Below are 18,138 nucleotides of genomic sequence, written 5' to 3'. Positions count from 1 at the left end.
TGAAAATGATTCAAATTAAATCCCAAATGTACAAAACCTGGCAGCACTGCGCAATTATTTATGAAAGTAATGCAAAGCAAAAGTGGAAGATTTCCTGAAAAATTAAGTATGCTTCCAAATCGTGCTAATCTGAAAAATTCCAGTGTGCGTTCTTTTTTCCAACTCAGCACCTTGTGACTCTCCTGACTGATCTACTTCCAGTTTTCATCGCATCAACAAGAATTCTCCTGTCTTCCTCCATCACTCCTCCCATCTCATATAAGTTAATACTGCTAAACAACACATACTATTGTACACAATGTCTTGTACAAATACTCTCTCAAAATGTTCAGAATTTATGTTGCTTTAATAATATATCTTTTTGCTGTCATGCTGCTACCTGATCTTTTTAAGATTCTTCTGCTTCTGTTATCAAACTTTCAACATTATCTCTGCATCTGTTAAACGGTTTATTTTTTCACCCTCCTTTAATTTGACCTTCTTCCTTCTAAATGTATTTGTTCTGTCACTCATTCTCGTCTTAATGTTCCTTATTGACCTGTTTTGTTGTTACTACTTGCTTTATTGTTTAGTATTTCTTGATTCCTGTTCACCCAATTACCTTCCAGAAGCTTCTGAAATTCTCATCTCCCTTTTACTTGTAGCCCAAATCGACCAAGCCCCCGAAGCCACTTTACCCACCCACTCGGAGAACCTGGGACAGCAACTACTTTGGTGTTCGCTTGCAGAATCTTGTGACTTCAGAGCGTCCCATCCCCCTCTTCATTGAGAAATGTGTTGAATACATTGAACGCACAGGTCAGCCACTCATTTTCACATCTTCGGTCAGTTTTTTTTTTTTTTTTTCATCAGTTCTTTCAAAAATACTTATGCATCTTTTTAAATGTTGACTTCTTTCTACATATAGAAACACATTCCTATGGGTTTAGTTAAACAATATTGGCTTCTTTCACATGATTGATTATTTGGCATTTTATTGAATAAATCCCAATAGGAAAATTCCTCAGATAAGCACTTTTGAATCAATTTTGCTCAATATGACTTCGATTAAAGAAACTGATAAATACATGGCATCACAGACTTTTACAGAGAAGAGGTGTTTTCCTGAAGGAATGAAAAAAATAATGAATGTGGGGATATGGTTTCCTCTTTCATACTGGAGTGGTTGGATAGTAGCCACGGCTGCCCTGGGGCAAGGCTATCATACACCAGCAGGCAAGGCGAATTTGCCCTGCTGATTGCGGCCACTGTCACCACCATCACCTCTATTATTGTTAGAAGAGGAAACTAGACATGTAAGCAAGTTTATTGTCTCTGGGATATTGATTGTGTTGACGTTTGTTGTTGTTTTTTGTTTTTTTTGTCGTAAATAGACCAAATCATGTCTGAAATCCTCATCTCTAAACTGGTCTGGTGTTACTTTTCCTTCTGACCAGAGAAATAAATATTTAAATCATTCATTCATGTTTTAGCAGTTGGATGTATTATGCATATTAATGTGGCTCCATAGTCTTTCACATTTAATGCTTTTATGAACACTAGGAAGTAAAAGTGTTCCTTGCTAAATCTTTTCAAAGTTACTTTTTTGCCTGTCACAGTGGTCTGGACTGGCCATATCCTGACTCTTTAACTTCTTACTAAATTTAACATTAGCAAGAAGTTTTTATAAATTGGCAAAACAAGCTTTGTCAGCACTATTACAGAATATTAAGTCGGTGTTCTAAATACACCAAATATGTTGTTTTAAGAATTTACCAAAATGCTCACAAGTCTTTTCAAGTGTGTTGACTGGGTTTGTAATTATATTTAGAATGGGTAAGGTTCAGTAGGATTTGCATCATTTTCACATTTCAAGGAGTGTTTCTACTACTGGATTCTAGAAACTCTAAGTATCTTTTAATGTTCCTCTGAATGCAGAAGAACATAAAACCTGCTTTTCTTTACCAGTGTTTTATCTGGCGTGCTTTGTTTTTTAATCAGAATTTGAATTTGGTGTAGTTTTTGGATAACACAAATAACATTAGCAAGCTGGAATCAGTACTGTGTGATTTTGAATGATTCACCAACTCCATTGTCAATGTCAATGTCAAATTTATTTATATAGCACTTTAAAAACAGGCATAAAACTGCACCAAAGTGCTGTACAAGAATGACAATAACACACATGAATAAAAACAGAGTATCAAAACACTAGTTTAATTAAATGCTAAGGAATAAAAATGAGTTTTAAGAAGCGATTTAAAATGATCCAGGCTGTGGGCAGATCTAATTTGGAAAGGAAGATTGTTCCATAGAAGAGGAGCAACAACAGCAGAAAACGCCCCATCTCCTTTCCTCTTAAGTCGGGTCCGAGGAACTGTCAGTAAAAGCTGATTATTTGAACGTAGGGTTCTGGACACAGACTGAAACTTTAAAAGGTCCCGAAGATAAGGGGGAGCTAATCCATTTAAAACTTTATAAGTTAATAAAAGAATCTTAAAATCTATTTGATAAAAAACAGGCAGCCAGTGTAAAGAGGCCAGTGTGGGCCTTATATGGTCACGCTTCCTGGTTCCTGTAAGAAGTCGTGCAGCTGCGTTCTGGATGATTTGAAGTCGCTGCATCTGTGATTTATCCAGGCCTCTATATAATGAATTGCAATAATCCAAACGAGATGTAATGAAGGCATGGATAAGTCCTTCAAAGTCCTTAAAACCAAAATAAGATTTAACTTTTGCTAAAATCCGCAGGTGATAAAAACTTGATTTAACGACAGAGCTAACTTGTTTATCTAGCTTTAAACAGCTATCAAAAGTAAAACCAAGATTCCTAGCAGAGGTCTGACAAAACCGAGCTAAAGAACCAAGAATCAGATCTGGATTTGTAGTGTGAAGACTCTGACCAAATAATATAACTTGCGTTTTACTTTGATTGAGGTGAAGAAAGTTTTGCTCCATCCAAGATTTGACTTCTGCTAAACAATCGATCAATAGCTGAAGAGATTTATTTTTACCATTTTGTAGTTTAAGGGGCATATAAATCTGGACATCATCTGCAAAGCAATGAAATGAAACGTTAAACTTATGGAAAATCTTACCAAGAGCCAGACCTTCACATTTCCAGTCAACCGGGGAGAATTTATAAAAGCACAGTTCAGAGGTAGAAGTTCAGAAAACGGGAACAACTGACCTTCTTGTAGCCAAGTTTCTGTGATGAATAAAAAATCCAAATCCCAAGAAGTAAACAGGTCGTGTAGCACGAAGGTCGTATTAGCTAAAGACCTAGCATTAAGCAAAGCCAGGCGGATGGTTGATGGTGCAGAAAAACAAGTTGAAGACGTAACATAGTTCAACCGCCTGAGGTTTCCATAATCCACATTCCTCTTTTGATCCTGAAACCGTCGATGATAGGAAAACTCCACCGCGTCCTTCCGAGAGCAGCACAGCCCCGGAACAACGGGGCGAATCCAGCGGCGTCCTACGTTCAGGAAACGAGGACACCGTCCCAGTCGAGGAGAGCCGCCTCGACGGCGAAGAAATGCCAAATAGGCTTTAATCCTCACCGCCAGTCCTCCACGTTTACCACGTCTTCGACGGAAACGCCTTTCCGGAATCAAATGTGGAAAACTCAGCAGCTCATTAGGGATGTCAGTGAGGAACTGGAAGCCTCGGTTTCTCGGACCCGGACCATATCCAAATTGTAGATCTACCGAAGTTTTAATGTCCAGAAGTGCTTGACGGTCATAAACAATTAAGCCACCAGAACCATAACAGCATAAATGTGCAAAAAGAGTAAAAATAACAAAGTAGTGAGAGCGAGTCGGACGGCGTGCCGAATACACTGGCGCCATCTTGGCCCATCATTTTCAAGGTCAGGATACAGTTCAGTTCGCTTTAATTTTTTATATTGACATTGTGACACCATTAAATCCGCCTGCCATTTTATATATTAAATGGGCAGAGATTACTTATTGTATTATTGTTTGCCTTAAATTCTTGCTGGGAACATAATGGTCATTCACTGCCCAATCATAGTTATGAGTGTGAGCTTTTTAAATACCAATTTGGTGCCATCTCTAAGATCTTCTGGCTGCTCAGCATAAAAAGATTCAGCTTTTTGAATCTCGGGTCAGAAAAAATGTTGGACAGTTCTTCCTTGTGTCTCTGAATAAATTTTAGGACGTAGTATGTAACCTTTATTAAAAATATGTATTTTTTATATACATATTTGTTAAAACTATCACTATGTTGTGACAGTATAATTTGAGACAGAGAATATGTAACAAAATATCAATCTCCTTTTCCCTATGAACCTGGTGTTATCTGCACAAATACACCGCTTGGTTGGAAACAACCAATCAGAGCCAGAAGAGGGGTCTTGGTGCTGTCACTCAACCTCATGTATGCTCCACTCACTCTCTCTCCCTTTCTCTCTGCTCCGTTACTTCTTCCCAATAGCAAAGCCTGCCATGACTGCTCCATGAACTGTTTTCCTGGTGCATTAAGTTGTTTCTCTGCCCCATTAGCACATTGAGCAATGTGTACACTACAGGCTAAGAACCTCCTCCTGGCTCTGATTGGTTGGTTTTGATCTGGAGTGGTGCATTTCTTCAGAGAGCAATAGTAGCAATGTAAGGAGGTGAAGGAGCTTGATTTTTCTTTTTTTTTTTAAACTGATTATCTGTCTCATGCTATACTATCATGACATGGTGATAGTTTTAGCAAATATTTAAAAGACATTTTTTGTAAATGTTACGTACTGCAGCTTTAAGATGTGACTGATGTTGAAGTACTCCATCTCTTATAAATTGCTACATTTGGATATCTTAATCCATGAAACAGTGGTTTTGTTTTGGTTATGGCATTAGTTATTTCTCCTAATATGCGTAGTTGTTATTTGATGTCTTTTGTGGTTTTCAGTTTTTTGCATTTCTGATGTTTGCTACAAACTAATTTCCCTTTGGGATATGAATAAAAACTTAACTGAACTGATTATCCTATCTTTTTACTGAGAGGCTGTGTAAAAGACATGGGAAGTAGATTTTCCTTCCACCTGACTTCCTCTTCCTTCGTGGCTCTGTGAAGAGGAGAAGGGCCCATGGGATGCTGGCGCTTCCCTAGATGAGCCAACATACTGGGACAACACAGGTTGCATAATCCAGAATTCTGCTGGAAACACGCAACCACGAACCCCCATTACCTGTGCGTTAACATTGTAATCCATGGAGATCACAGACCCTGTGTGCTTTCACTTCCTATTCCTGAGATTACAGAATTAAATGGCCGTAGTTTTACTTGCAGGAGACTCTCATGGATAAATCTAAGGATGAACTACATGTCTTGAATATCTTGCATGCTGTCTGATTGCATTCAGTGTTCCCGCTTCAGGGGCCTCATGCATAAAAGAGTGCACAGTTTTCACACTAAAACTCGGCGTACGGATAAATATTGAAAAGTGCGGTGCACACAGAAATCCGGATGTATAAAGCCATGCACACGCACATGGTTGCGCATCTTTATAAATCCTAATTTGTGGGAAATGGAGCGCAGCTGCTGGTCCGCCCTGTTGCCACCCATAAATACATCACGTGAAGCAATAACCATGACAGCGTCCTTGTTTGTAGCAGTATGAGTATTTATAATAATAATAATTATACATTTTATTTAAAAGGTGTTTTCAGGGCACATACGGTCACCTCACATAAGTAAAAATACATTTTAAAGACAAAAAAAAAAATCCAAATTTAAAAAAGAAAATAAAGAGATCCTGCAAATGCCTGTTTGAAGAGTAGTGCGTTCAGCTGGAGTTTAAAGACAGACAGCGTGTCAGAGAGTCCTTTGAGTGGGGAATGTGGACGTTTGTTTTACATAGTAGAATCATGCGCATGAGTTATACATTTACAGAATAAAGATCATTTCTGTCCATAAGGCGCATTCACAAAGCGGGCATGGCTCAACTGAAGCATGACTCCAGCTGCAACTGTACCGGTACTGCACGGCTCCTTCTTTAAATTTTGCTTAGAACTCCGGGATGATTAGTCTGGATTAATCTAAACAATAATAAACCATCATCAACATTTTCCAGCAGATCAATATGGTCTCTGAACAATTGCTCCCTCTGAATCCTTCCATTGACAATGTCCTCCATCAGATCCAAAACGCTCCACAATTACTCACCTTTGAATTTTGCGCAGCTACGTGATCAAGATGTGTGATTGTCTACACATCTTGATCACCTTAAAAATAATCAAACCTGTTGATTATTTTTAATCAGCAGGTTTGAGTTAATCTGCTGATCCAACCCTGTTTTCTTGTTTAGTGAGAATGAAATTACCCCATAGATGCATTTCACGCTCTTCAGCGTTCAAACCAACGCATTACATCTTTATGAGACAAAAACTTAGGAAAAGTACTATTTGCATTCAAGTGAGGTTTTCACATCCTTCTTTTTTTCCCTTATTTTTCGTGCGTGTTTGGTTTATTGTCTGAGGACAAATGTGATTCAGTTTCATCGTTTACGTTTAAACAATAAAATATTAAAACCATGAAAAAAACATTGGATTTGATGCTTCATGGTCTAAATAACTGAATGTGTTCAGATTTCAGTGTATTTAGGTGAGTTTTGATGCTTTGTAGTTTGATATTGTTCACAGAAAAAGTTTGCGTGACTGCCACACATTTTCACGCCACAGAAAAAGTGTGCGTATATTTAGGCAAACTTTGATGCAAAGTTCACTTTTACACATGCTGATTTGTGAGTAAAGTATGGCACTGCACATTTTTTGTGCCTATTCACGCTTTATACGTGAGGCCCCTGGACATTATCTGCTTCAGATTTCTTTGATCAAACATACAGTACAGACCAAAAGTTTGGACACACCTTCTAATTCAATGGGTTTTCTTTATTTTCATGATTATTTATAAGGCAAGAAATCCCACTTATTAACCTGACAGGGCACACCTATGAAGTGAAAACCATTTCAGGTGACTACCTGTTGAAGCTCATCAAGAAAATGCAGAGTGTGTCCAAAGCAGTAATCACAGCAAAAGGTTGCTACTTTGAAGAAACTAGAATATAAGGGGTATTTCCAGTTGTTTTACACTTTTTTGTTTAGAGCATATTTTCAAATGTGTTATTCATAGTTTTGATGCCTTCAGTGTGAATCTACAATGTCAATAGTCATGAAAATAAAGAAAACTCATTGAATTAAAAGGTGTGTCCAAACTTTTGGTCTGTACTGTATATCTCATATATCTTCTGGAGGCTATAGGCTCTGAACAGCTGCCTCAAGACTGTGTGTGTGAAACCACGCAGTCTTTTTTTAACTCTTAATGTTCATTGTATTTACAGGTTTATTACTGCTGAATCTGCTGAGGTGGCCCAAGGATATATCAGTGGGTCAATTTTAACCAAGACCCTTATTCTGAAAGAATTCTAACACTAATACTAGCTCCTAGTGATGTGATCTTAGGAAATATTTTAAAATTCCAGAATTCAAAGATTTTTCTTAGAATTTAAGCAGGAAAGATGGACGACAGATGGACGATAGAAAGGAGAGACATTCTCCATAAATGGATAGAGCTCTGCCAACATGAGGCTCTGCTACTTTGTCCTGCTCGGTTTTTGTGTCCTTCCTGATTTTATGTTGGTCATTTTTGCCAGATCAATCAAATTTCTACAAGCAGGTGAGTTGCTGACATTAGAGTGCCCACATTAATATAAAATACAGTAGATGATGTAGTAAAATAACTACAGTACAGCATTTATGTGGTGATTTATCATGGCTTCAGCATGGTAAGAAGCCATGATAAATCACCACACTGGGAGCCAGAGCACATCACCCCACCAAATTGATATTAGTCAACCTTACAATAAAGCATAAGGCAACAGGGTTTCCCCCAGAAAACTTGCTAAGCCCTGTGGTTGTGGCACTGAGGCGGTCCATCGGGGCTTTGTATTTTGTATGTTAAGTTGACAGGAAATGTAAAATATTACTGGGTAATTTTGTTACTGTGAGACATTGCCAACAGTTCTTAAACCCACAACTATAGAATCTTAAAAACAACAAATCAAAAAAGTACAAATAAAATAAATATCAATTATTTGCACTTCAGTTAAATCCACATTAAGTCATCAGTTAGTGGCTCTAAAAACACAATGTAATGTTGATCACATTAGAACTGATCTATGGCATACACAAACTAAGAGAATATCAATGCAGTTAAATTTCATTTAATGTTTGCAGCATAGATAAACATGCTACCAACATGTTTATCTATGTTTGCAGCATGTTGTTACATGTCTAGGTTAAATGTAAACAATTTAACATTGTTTAAATGTTAAACAATGTTAAATTGTTTAACATTTAAATGTAAGATTTTAAGGAGCTGACAAGTTTACTTTGTAAAAGTTCAAAGAACAATATTCATAATTGGACTGTTTTGTTACCATAGTTACAGTCTGATGCTGTGAGTTTAATCTTGCTGTTCATAATTTATCTTAGTAAACTACAATTGCATCTGACTGCTCAGCCAATTAAACTTGGCCCCTTCTCCCAGATTTCACTAAATCCAGGGTGGAATGCTATTAGTGGTGCTGATGTTCTTAGCAGGAAGAGGGGCCAATAAATTAAATTCCGCTCAAGGCCTCATTCAACATTGGACCGGCCTTGCATGATGAACCAGACCCGCATAACTATGCATCTCTACTGCTGAATGTAGAGGAATAAACAGAAAGATTTAATCTATGTGGCTTTAGCAGCTCTTCCATTTTGTGTCTATTGAGTTTTTAATAAGTGCACAGAGGCCGTTTTGGTTGCCCGAGCTTTTGGGACGAGTTTTTCACATCTCCGCCTGGCTGCGCAGCAACTCTACCTGACTTTAAGGAGACGAAGCATTTGATATGCATTGTGTTGCTTCAAGAAATAAAATAAAACAAGAACAAACCAGTGTACTGCGCTAGTCACGAGATGAAAAGCTCCTCCACGGGCTGAACCACCGGTCCATAACGCACTGGCTAACTGGGAATTCAAACTTTATCCCTGCATACAAAGAAACAGCATCTTGAGATGTCAACAGACATTCCAGTATCATTCTCACTGCATGCTCAACGCGCACCTCTAAATGTTCACCTATGAACATGGAACGTAACTCCATCCATCCATCCATCCATCCATCTTCTTCCGCTTATCCGAGGTCGGGTCGCGGGGGTAGCAGCTTCAGAAGGGAGGCCCAGACTTCCCTCTCCCCAGCCACTTCTTCTAGCTCCTCCGGGGGAATCCCGAGGCGTTCCCAGGCCAGCCGAGAGACATAGTCCCTCCAGCGTGTCCTGGGTCTTCCCCGGGGCCTCCTCCCGGTGGGACGTGCCCGGAACACCTCACCAGGGAGGCGTCTAGGAGGCATCCTGACCAGATGCCCGAGCCACCTCAACTGGCTCCTCTCGATGTGAAGGAGCAGCGGCTCTACTCTGAGTCCCTCCCGGATGACTGAGCTTCTCACCCTATCTCTAAGGGAGAGCCCAGCCACCCTACGGAGAAAACCCATTTCGGCCGCTTGTATCCGCGATCTCGTTCTTTCGGTCATGACCCAAAGCTCATGACCATAGATGAGGGTGGGAACGTAGATCGACCGGTAAATCGAGAGCTTCGCTTTTTGGCTCAGCTCTCTCTTCACCACGACGGACCGGTACAGCGCCCGCTTGACAGCAGACGCTGCGCCAATCCGCCTGTCGATCTCCCGCTCCCTTCTTCCCCCATTCGTGAACAAGATCCCGAGATACTTAAACTCCTCCACTTGGGGCAGGACACCCCCCCTGACCCGGAGAAGGCACTCTACCCTTTTCCGGCTCAAGACCATGGCCTCGGATTTGGAGGCACTGATCCTCATCCCGGCCGCGTCACACTCGGCTGCGAACCGCTCCAGCGAGAGCTGCAGATCACGATCTGATGAAGCCAAAAGGACCACATCGTCTGCAAAAAGCAGAGATGAGATTGAGGGGATCCGATTTGGAACGTAACTCAATGTGAACATTTGTGGTTGACATTGAGCTGCACAAGCAGAGCAAACATGGTGGATTCAAACCTGACTCCTACCTTGATGAATTCTACAAAGAAACATGGATCCTCATCCTCTCAGGGAGTTGATATCAATGTCCATATAGGTTAGCCTAGATGAGCTATCCACACAGAGGTAAACTTCAGAGATCAAGCCACGGCACCGCTCACAAAAAGGCCAATGTGCAAAGGCGCCAGCGGTCTTTGCGCGCTCCCTATTCAGTGCATCAACTATAAAACCTGAAAACTATTAATCCATCATTCTTTCAGCAATAATTCTGCCCTGCCTGTCAAATTAGATTAGATAGCATTTATTGTCATTGAACAGGATTCAACGAAATTTCTATTGCAACTCCTGTGCAAAAAGTCAAATATATACAGTAAATAAAATAAACAAACACACAATAATAATAATAATGCTCCAAATGCTCACTGTGGAAGAGATGCTTGTAGTCTGGCTATAAAAAAAAAGAAAAAAAACAATTATTTACTTTTCTTTAAAAATAAAAAGAACAACACGCAATGTAAAAACAAAAACACACAACGCTTAGCCTGGTGTGGAGGAGGGCACCTAAAGCTTGGTGACCCACCAGGGTTTCTCTGGGAAAACCCTGAGGCAAGAATTCTCTTTGCCTCCATCTTATGTTTGAAATTATACATGAAAGTTTCTCTCTTTTCTCTCATCTGTGCTGTTCAAACAATAAACCTTCAAAATATTAGCTGCTTTTGTAAGGCTCTTGTTGTGAACCACACAGAACTGTTCTTTGATGCGACTGACATACAGCAGGGAGACGAGGGAAATGTGACCTGGGAGGTTTCATTAAATGTTTGGTTCTCTCCAGAGATAGTGAGTGGTATTTGACACATAAATGGCAAGGTGAGAGAGAGAGGGAGAGGTAGGGGAAGGAATTAGTAATGATTAAATGGCTTTCTGACGCTTCCACAATTGAAAGTCCATTGGTTGTTATCTTCCTCTTTATTTACTGAAAAGAGAGCTGGCATGGGCATAGGTGTTTCTGAGGAGGAAGGGTCTGACGGTGAAGGGTTGAAACTGGACGTTGTTCCAAATCACTGAATGGTTATATTAGGCCTCAAAAAACTTTTAAAAAGAGATAACACTTCTTTGCCTTTTCTGTTTTTTCTATTTACATCTTTTGTTGAAAATTGCTTTCTTTTAATGTTTTCATCCCGTAATATATTTGTTAAATGTCAACAAACTAACTGGAGAGAGTAAAGCTCGACCAAAGCAAGTTAAGGTTTCATACTGATTGGATATTGGCTGGAGTCTCATTCTCTGCACATTCTTTTCAAGTATATGTGTGTTATAATGTGTGTTGTTGTGTGCTGGCAGCTGGATTGACGTCATATCCAATGGAAACAGAGCAGAATCAGGCTCTTTATCACTAATAATTGCGACCATTGATTCCAGTCTGATCCCCGATGAGACTGGTCTATTATTAAACCTTTACCATCTTTATCTGTACAGCAAATAGCTAATTTTCTGTGAAGTTGAGCAAAAGTAGAAGTCCATGGTAGCTTGAGTTTTCCTCATAAACCTCTGAGCAGCACTGTAGTTATTTACTTTAAATGTCTTCTCTTGCCTGTTATTTAACCAGATAAACAGGATAATTAATTTTGCTGAGTTTAGACAAAGCCTCTATAGTGAAAAGTGATGCATGGAGGGGTTCCACTCTTTTTGTTAATGGCATCCACTAAAATGTTTGCTTGCTTATTTATGTTTCCAGTATTTGTGTCCAATTGCTTCATTCTCTCTTATTTAGCTAGAGGAAGCTAACCACTAGGGAAGCTCATTTCCATGAATGAAAATAGTAACAAAGTCAATTCAAGATTTTTTCTATAGCACATTTCAGGAACAAGGCAGTTCAAAGTGTTTAAAACATCATACCAGTTATGAAACAACAATAAACATTACATTTTGTCACATGCCATGATCAAAATCATCAAGCAATTATACATCAAATATATTGATCAATGTTCCACTTACTACTAATTAAAGGCAACTTTGAATAGGTGGTTTTTTAGGTTTGATTTAAAAGAACTCAGTGTTTCAGCTGTTTTGTAGTTTTCTGAAAGTTTGTTCCACATTTGTGGTGAATAAATGTTGAATGCTGCTTTTCCATTCTGGTTGTGGGGATGCAGCGTAAACTAGAACCAGAAGACCTGAGTTGTCTGGAAGGTTGATACAACAACAGCAGATCTTATTTTCGGTGCTACGCTGATGAGTGATTTATAAACTAACAGAAGTGGTTTGGTCCATTCTCTGAACTACAGGGAGCCAGTGTGAGAACTTTAGGACTAGGGTGATGTGCTCCATCTTTATGGCTTTAGTGAGAACATGAGCAGCAGCTTTCTGGATCAGCTGGAACAGTTTGATTTTTATTTATTTAAATTTAGTCAAAGCTGTAAAAAGACACTTGTAGAAATCAATGCAACTAAAGATAAACACATGGATGAGTTCATCTAGATCCTTAATCCTGGAAAGGTTGTCTATGTAATAGAAGGCCGACCTTGTAACTGTCTTAATGTGTCTCTGAAGGTTCGGGTCAGAGTCCATCACCACACCCAGCTCTCAGGCCTGATCAATAGTTTCTAGTTGTAATAACTGAAGCTGTGTGCTGAAGGTAATTACTTCAGTTTTGTTTCTGGAGAAATCAGGAGAAGGTTATGGCACTTTTACACAATGATTTGTTCTAAGCATTTGTTATGTAGAGCTGTTTTATGGTTACTTATTACTTGTTGTAACTCGAACTAGTGCAGGGGTTGCGAACCTGCAGCTCTCGAGCTACATGCGGCTCTTCAACGGATCCTGTGCCGCTCTTTGATGCCGAAATTTCCCACACTCATTGAAGGAGGCACTGACAAAAGCAGGATGTGAAATTTTGTTAAGCTAGCGCTACAAGTCTTTAGTAGTTGTCAGTATAAGACAGGGGTGTCAAACTCAAATACACAGTGGGCCAAAATTTTGAATTGAACAAAGCCGCGGGCCAAGGTTGAACAAATGAATCTTTTAATATGGACCCAAACAAGTTTTGATTTAACAACAAATATTGAACAAGCAAGGCTTATGTAACTTAAAAGTGCAGGCATGCAAAATTGAGTAGCTAAAAATAATAAAAAAATATATAAATGGCATATAAAATAAAATTTAAATAAAAATTGAATGCCTCCTTTCTGAGGTAAATGTCAAAATTAGCTTCGTACACAGGTTAATAAATTTGAAAATAAAATAACATAACTAGAAAATTCCTGAAGAAATTTAACCGGGGCCTGCCAAAGTGTGCCCGTTGGTTTGGGCCCGGCATTCTCATGCTACAAATTAGCATCAATGCTAAAGAACGCTGCAATTATATGAGGAGAATTACAAGATTGTTGACTAACATGCACTTGCACCATTCAGTATGATAAAGTAAGTGTATCAGCTAAAATTAGCATGATGTAAAAATTGTCAAGGCTTTTATTTTGCAATTGTTGTTAAGCTTCATTTCAAAGGGCCAACCTAATCCCATGTATAACAGTCATTGGATAAAATCAGTTATATAATGCTCAAAAGAGCAATAATCTCATGTAAAAATTGTCAAGGCTTTTATTTTGAAATTTTTGTTAAGCTTCATTTCAAAGGGCCAACCTAATCCCATGTATAACAGTCATTGGATAAAATCAGTTATATAATGCTCAAAAGAGCAATAATCTCATGTAAAAATTGTCAAGGCTTTTATTTTGAAATTTTAGTTAAGCTTAATTTCAAAGGTCCAAACTAATCCCATGTATAACAGTCATTGGGTTAAATCAGTTATATAATGCTCAAAAGAGCAATTACCTAATTTAAAAATATTCAAGGCTTTTATTTTGAAATTTTCAGTATGCTTCATTTTAAAGTTCCGAACTAATCCCATGTGTAACAGTGACTGAGTTAAATCAGTTATAAAAAGCCCAAAACACAAGTAGTTCTAACGGCCAGTTCAGTCCTCTGTTTCAAATGAGTCTTCCACCATAGATAGAACTACAGTGATGCGTATCTGTAGTCCTAAGCAGCAGCCAATAGCCTCCTGAATTCCATTGCTATGGTAAATAATTGTCTCAGCAAAGTGTGAGCTGTGAGTGAGACATGCTGGGGCAGACAATTCTCTGTTTGAGCCAGCCAGTTTCACCCAAAAAAAGCATTGGGAACAACTCCTTTCCGTTCGGGAACCGTAATACATATTCGAAAGGCGTTTGAAGCGTATGAGAGGGCAATGTGTCTTCTGCGATAGTCCCGAGATTCATATCTCTACCTCACTCACAGTATTAACAGCGATGAGAGAAAGAAATGTTTTGCCCAGATCTGAAAATTTAGTCAAATACATGGGAGAGAGCCTCAGAGAGCCTCAGAAAATCCTGTCGCATGACCTTGCTCTGAAGCACCGTGACAGAAAACCGTACGGTCTAGATAAATTTCGAAAACATTTTACCGGAGCAGACATGCGTATCAATGTCAGGACCGATTTTGATACCAATCGTGCGATATTTGTGGGCGTGATGGTGATTTCAAAATTATTTTGGGGTGAAAAATTCTCTTCATTTCTCACTCTAATCGGTCAGAGACACACTCTAAGTTTAGGAAAAATGAAAAACTTTGGGTCGCTTAGAGACAAATTGTGGACAAACCGTAATTGGTATCGACGAGCCGTCTTCACTTTCGAAGAGATCACGGACGTATCTACAAAATGAAATTTGAATGGCATTTCTACGTGACTCCTCCATGGGCTGCCACCTTATCGTGGTGGAGGGGTTTGAGTGTCCCAATGATCCTAGGAGCTATGCTGTCTGGGGCTTCATGCCCCTGGTAGGGTCACCCAAGGCAGACAGGTCCTAGGTGAGAGACCAGACAAAGAGCAGCCCAAAGACCCCAATGATGAAGGAAAACTTTGGACTTGGTGTTCCCTCGCCCGGACGCGGGTCACCGGGGCCCCACTCTGGAGCCAGGCCTGGAGGGGGGGCACGATGGCGAGCGTCTGGTGGCCGGGCTTTTACCCATGGAGCCCGGCCGGGCTCAGCCCGAAGAGGAAACATGGGCCCCCCCTCCCATGGGCCCACCACCCGTGGGAGGGGCCAAAGGGGTCGGGTGCAGTGTGGGATGGGTGGCAGCAGAGGGAGGGGACCCTGGCGGTCCGATCCTCGGTTGCAGAAACTGGCTCTTGGGACGTGGAATGTCACCTCTCTGGTGGGGAAGGAGCCGGAGCTAGTGCGTGAGGTCGAGAGGTTCCGGCTAGAAATAGTCGGTCTCACCTCGACGCATGGCTCTGGTTCTGGAACCAGTCTCCTTGAGAGGGGCTGGACATACTTCCACTCTGGAGTTGCCCAAGGTGAGAGGCGTCGGGCAGGAGTGGGCATACTTGTTGCTCCCCATCTCGGCGCCTGTACGTTGGGGTTTACCCCGGTGAACGAGAGGGTAGCATCCCTCCGCCTACGGGTGGGGGGACGGGTTCTGACTGTCGTTTGTGCTTACGGGCCGAACGACAGTTCAGATTACCCACCCTTTTTGGAGTCCTTAGAGGGGGTACTGGAGAGTGCTCCTCCTGGGGACTCCCTTGTTCTGCTGGGGGACTTCAACGCTCACGTGGGCAATGACAGTGAGACCTGGAGGGGCGTGGTTGGGAGGAACGGCCCGCCCGACCTGAACTCGAGCGGTGTTCTGTTGCTGGACTTCTGTGCTCGCCATGGATTGTCCATAACGAACACCATGTTCAAGCATAAGGGTGTCCATATGTGCACTTGGCACCAGGACACCCTAGGCCGCAGTTCGATGATCGACTTTGTCATCGTTTCATCGGATCTGCGGCCGTATGTCTTGGACACTCGGGTGAAGAGAGGTGCGGAGCTGTCCACTGACCACTACCTGGTGGTGAGTTGGCTCCGGTGGTGGGGGCGAAAGCCGGTCAGACCTGGCAGGCCCAAACGTGTTGTGAGGGTCTGCTGGGAACGTCTGGCGGAATCCCCTGTGAGACGGAGCTTTAACTCCCATCTCCGGCAAAACTTCGAACACGTCCCGGGGGAGGTGGGGGACATGGAGTCTGAGTGGACCGTGTTCCGTGCCTCCATTGTCGAGGCGGCCGATCGGAGCTGTGGCCGCAAGGTTGTCGGTGCCTGTCGCGGCGGCAACCCTCGAACCCGCTGGTGGACACCTTCGGTGAGGGATGCCGTCAGGCTGAAGAAGGAGTCCTATCGGGCCTTTTTGGCCTGTGGGACTCCGGAAGCAGCTGATGGGTACCGGCGGGCGAAGCGGCATGCGGCTCGGGCGGTTGCTGAGGCAAAAACCCGGGCGTGGGAGGAGTTTGGAGAGGCCATGGAGAAAGACTTCCGTACGGCTTCGAGGCGATTCTGGTCCACCATCCGGCGTCTCAGGGGGGGGAAGCGGTGCAGCACCAACACTGTTTATAGTGGGGATGGTGTGCTGCTGACCTCTACTCGGGACGTTGTGGGCCGGTGGGCAGAGTACTTCGAAGACCTCCTCAATCCCACCAACATGCCTTCCACTGAGGAAGCGGAGCCTGGGGACTCTGGGTTGGGCTCTCCAATCTCCGGGGACGAGGTCGCCGAGGTGGTTAAAAAGCTCCTCGGTGGCAGGGCCCCGGGGGTGGATGAGATCCGCCCGGAGTTTCTTAAGGCTCTGGATGTTGTAGGGTTGTGTTGGTTGACGCGACTCTGCAATGTCGCATGGACATCGGGGGCAGTTCCCCTGGATTGGCAGACTGGGGTGGTGGTCCCCCTGTTCAAAAAGGGGGACCGGAGGGTGTGCTCCAATTATAGAGGGGTCACACTCTTAAGCCTCCCTGGCAAGGTCTATTCAGGGGTCCTGGAGAGGAGGGTCCGTCGGATAGTCGAACCTCGGATTCAGGAAGAGCAGTGTGGTTTTCGTCCTGGTCGTGGAACGCTGGACCAGCTCTACACCCTCGGCAGGGTCCTGGAGGGTGCATGGGAGTTCGCCCAACCAGTCTACATGTGTTTTGTGGACCTGGAGAAGGCGTTCGACCGTGTCCCTCGGGGAGCCCTGTGGGGGGTTCTCCGGGAGTATGGGGTACCGGGCCCTTTGATACGGGCTGTCAGGTCCCTGTATGACCGGTGTCAGAGTCTGGTCCGCATTGCCGGCAGTAAGTCGGGCTCGTTTCCGGTGAGAGTTGGACTCCGCCAGGGCTGCCCTTTGTCACCGATTCTGTTCATCACTTTCATGGACAGAATTTCTAGGCGCAGCCAAGGTGTTGAGGGGATCCGATTTGGTGGCCTTAGGATCTCATCTCTGCTTTTTGCAGACGATGTGGTCCTTTTGGCTTCATCAGATCGTGATCTGCAGCTCTCGCTGGAGCGGTTCGCAGCCGAGTGTGACGCGGCCGGGATGAGGATCAGTGCCTCCAAATCCGAGGCCATGGTCTTGAGCCGGAAAAGGGTAGAGTGCCTTCTCCGGGTCAGGGGGGGTGTCCTGCCCCAAGTGGAGGAGTTTAAGTATCTCGGGATCTTGTTCACGAATGGGGGAAGAAGGGAGCGGGAGATCGACAGGCGGATTGGCGCAGCGTCTGCTGTCAAGCGGGCGCTGTACCGGTCCGTCGTGGTGAAGAGAGAGCTGAGCCAAAAAGCGAGGCTCTCGATTTACCGGTCGATCTACGTTCCCACCCTCATCTATGGTCATGAGCTTTGGGTCATGACCGAAAGAACGAGATCGCGGATACAAGCGGCCGAAATGGGTTTTCTCCGTAGGGTGGCTGGGCTCTCCCTTAGAGATGGGGTGAGAAGCTCAGTCATCCGGGAGGGACTCAGAGTAGAGCCGCTGCTCCTTCACATCGAGAGGAGCCAGTTGAGGTGGCTCGGGCATCTGGTCAGGATGCCTCCTAGACGCCTCCCTGGTGAGGTGTTCCGGGCACGTCCCACCGGGAGGAGGCCCCGGGGAAGACCCAGGACACGCTGGAGGGACTATGTCTCTCGGCTGGCCTGGGAACGCCTCGGGATTCCCCCGGAGGAGCTAGAAGAAGTGGCTGGGGAGAGGGAAGTCTGGGCCTCCCTTCTGAAGCTGCTACCCCCGCGACCCGACCTCGGATAAGCGGAAGAAGATGGATGGA

The 18,138-nt window shown here is 43.0% G+C and overlaps 1 protein-coding gene and 1 long non-coding RNA gene across 3 annotated transcripts in view; one reads left to right on the top strand and one right to left on the bottom strand.

Annotated features, from left to right (window-relative positions):
- arhgap5 (Rho GTPase activating protein 5) overlaps positions 1 to 18,138 on the top strand; it is an 86,525-nt gene that overhangs the window by 19,395 nt on the left and 48,992 nt on the right. The window contains exons 3-4 of one of the 2 annotated variants that reach the window (XR_004336775.1): positions 163 to 262; positions 645 to 756. Coding sequence is in view for 1 of the 2 variants with exons in the window: in XM_032546814.1 (XP_032402705.1) it covers positions 645 to 798 (154 nt within the window). In the remaining variant the exon portion in view is untranslated. Of the gene's footprint in view, positions 1 to 162; positions 263 to 644; positions 799 to 18,138 lie in introns of those variants that run through there. The other variant, XM_032546814.1, reaches the window with a different exon arrangement.
- LOC116708791 (uncharacterized) lies at positions 844 to 13,246 on the bottom strand. The gene is made up of 3 exons (XR_004336779.1): positions 12,977 to 13,246; positions 11,681 to 11,685; positions 844 to 854 (listed from the first exon to the last, which is right to left on the bottom strand). It is a non-coding gene; the product is annotated as an uncharacterized LOC116708791 (long non-coding RNA).

The sequence above is a fragment of the Xiphophorus hellerii genome, chromosome 19, assembly GCF_003331165.1.
Source record: "Xiphophorus hellerii strain 12219 chromosome 19, Xiphophorus_hellerii-4.1, whole genome shotgun sequence".
Lineage (NCBI taxonomy): Eukaryota > Metazoa > Chordata > Actinopteri > Cyprinodontiformes > Poeciliidae > Xiphophorus > Xiphophorus hellerii.
This window is presented reverse-complemented; position numbering and strand designations above follow the sequence as displayed.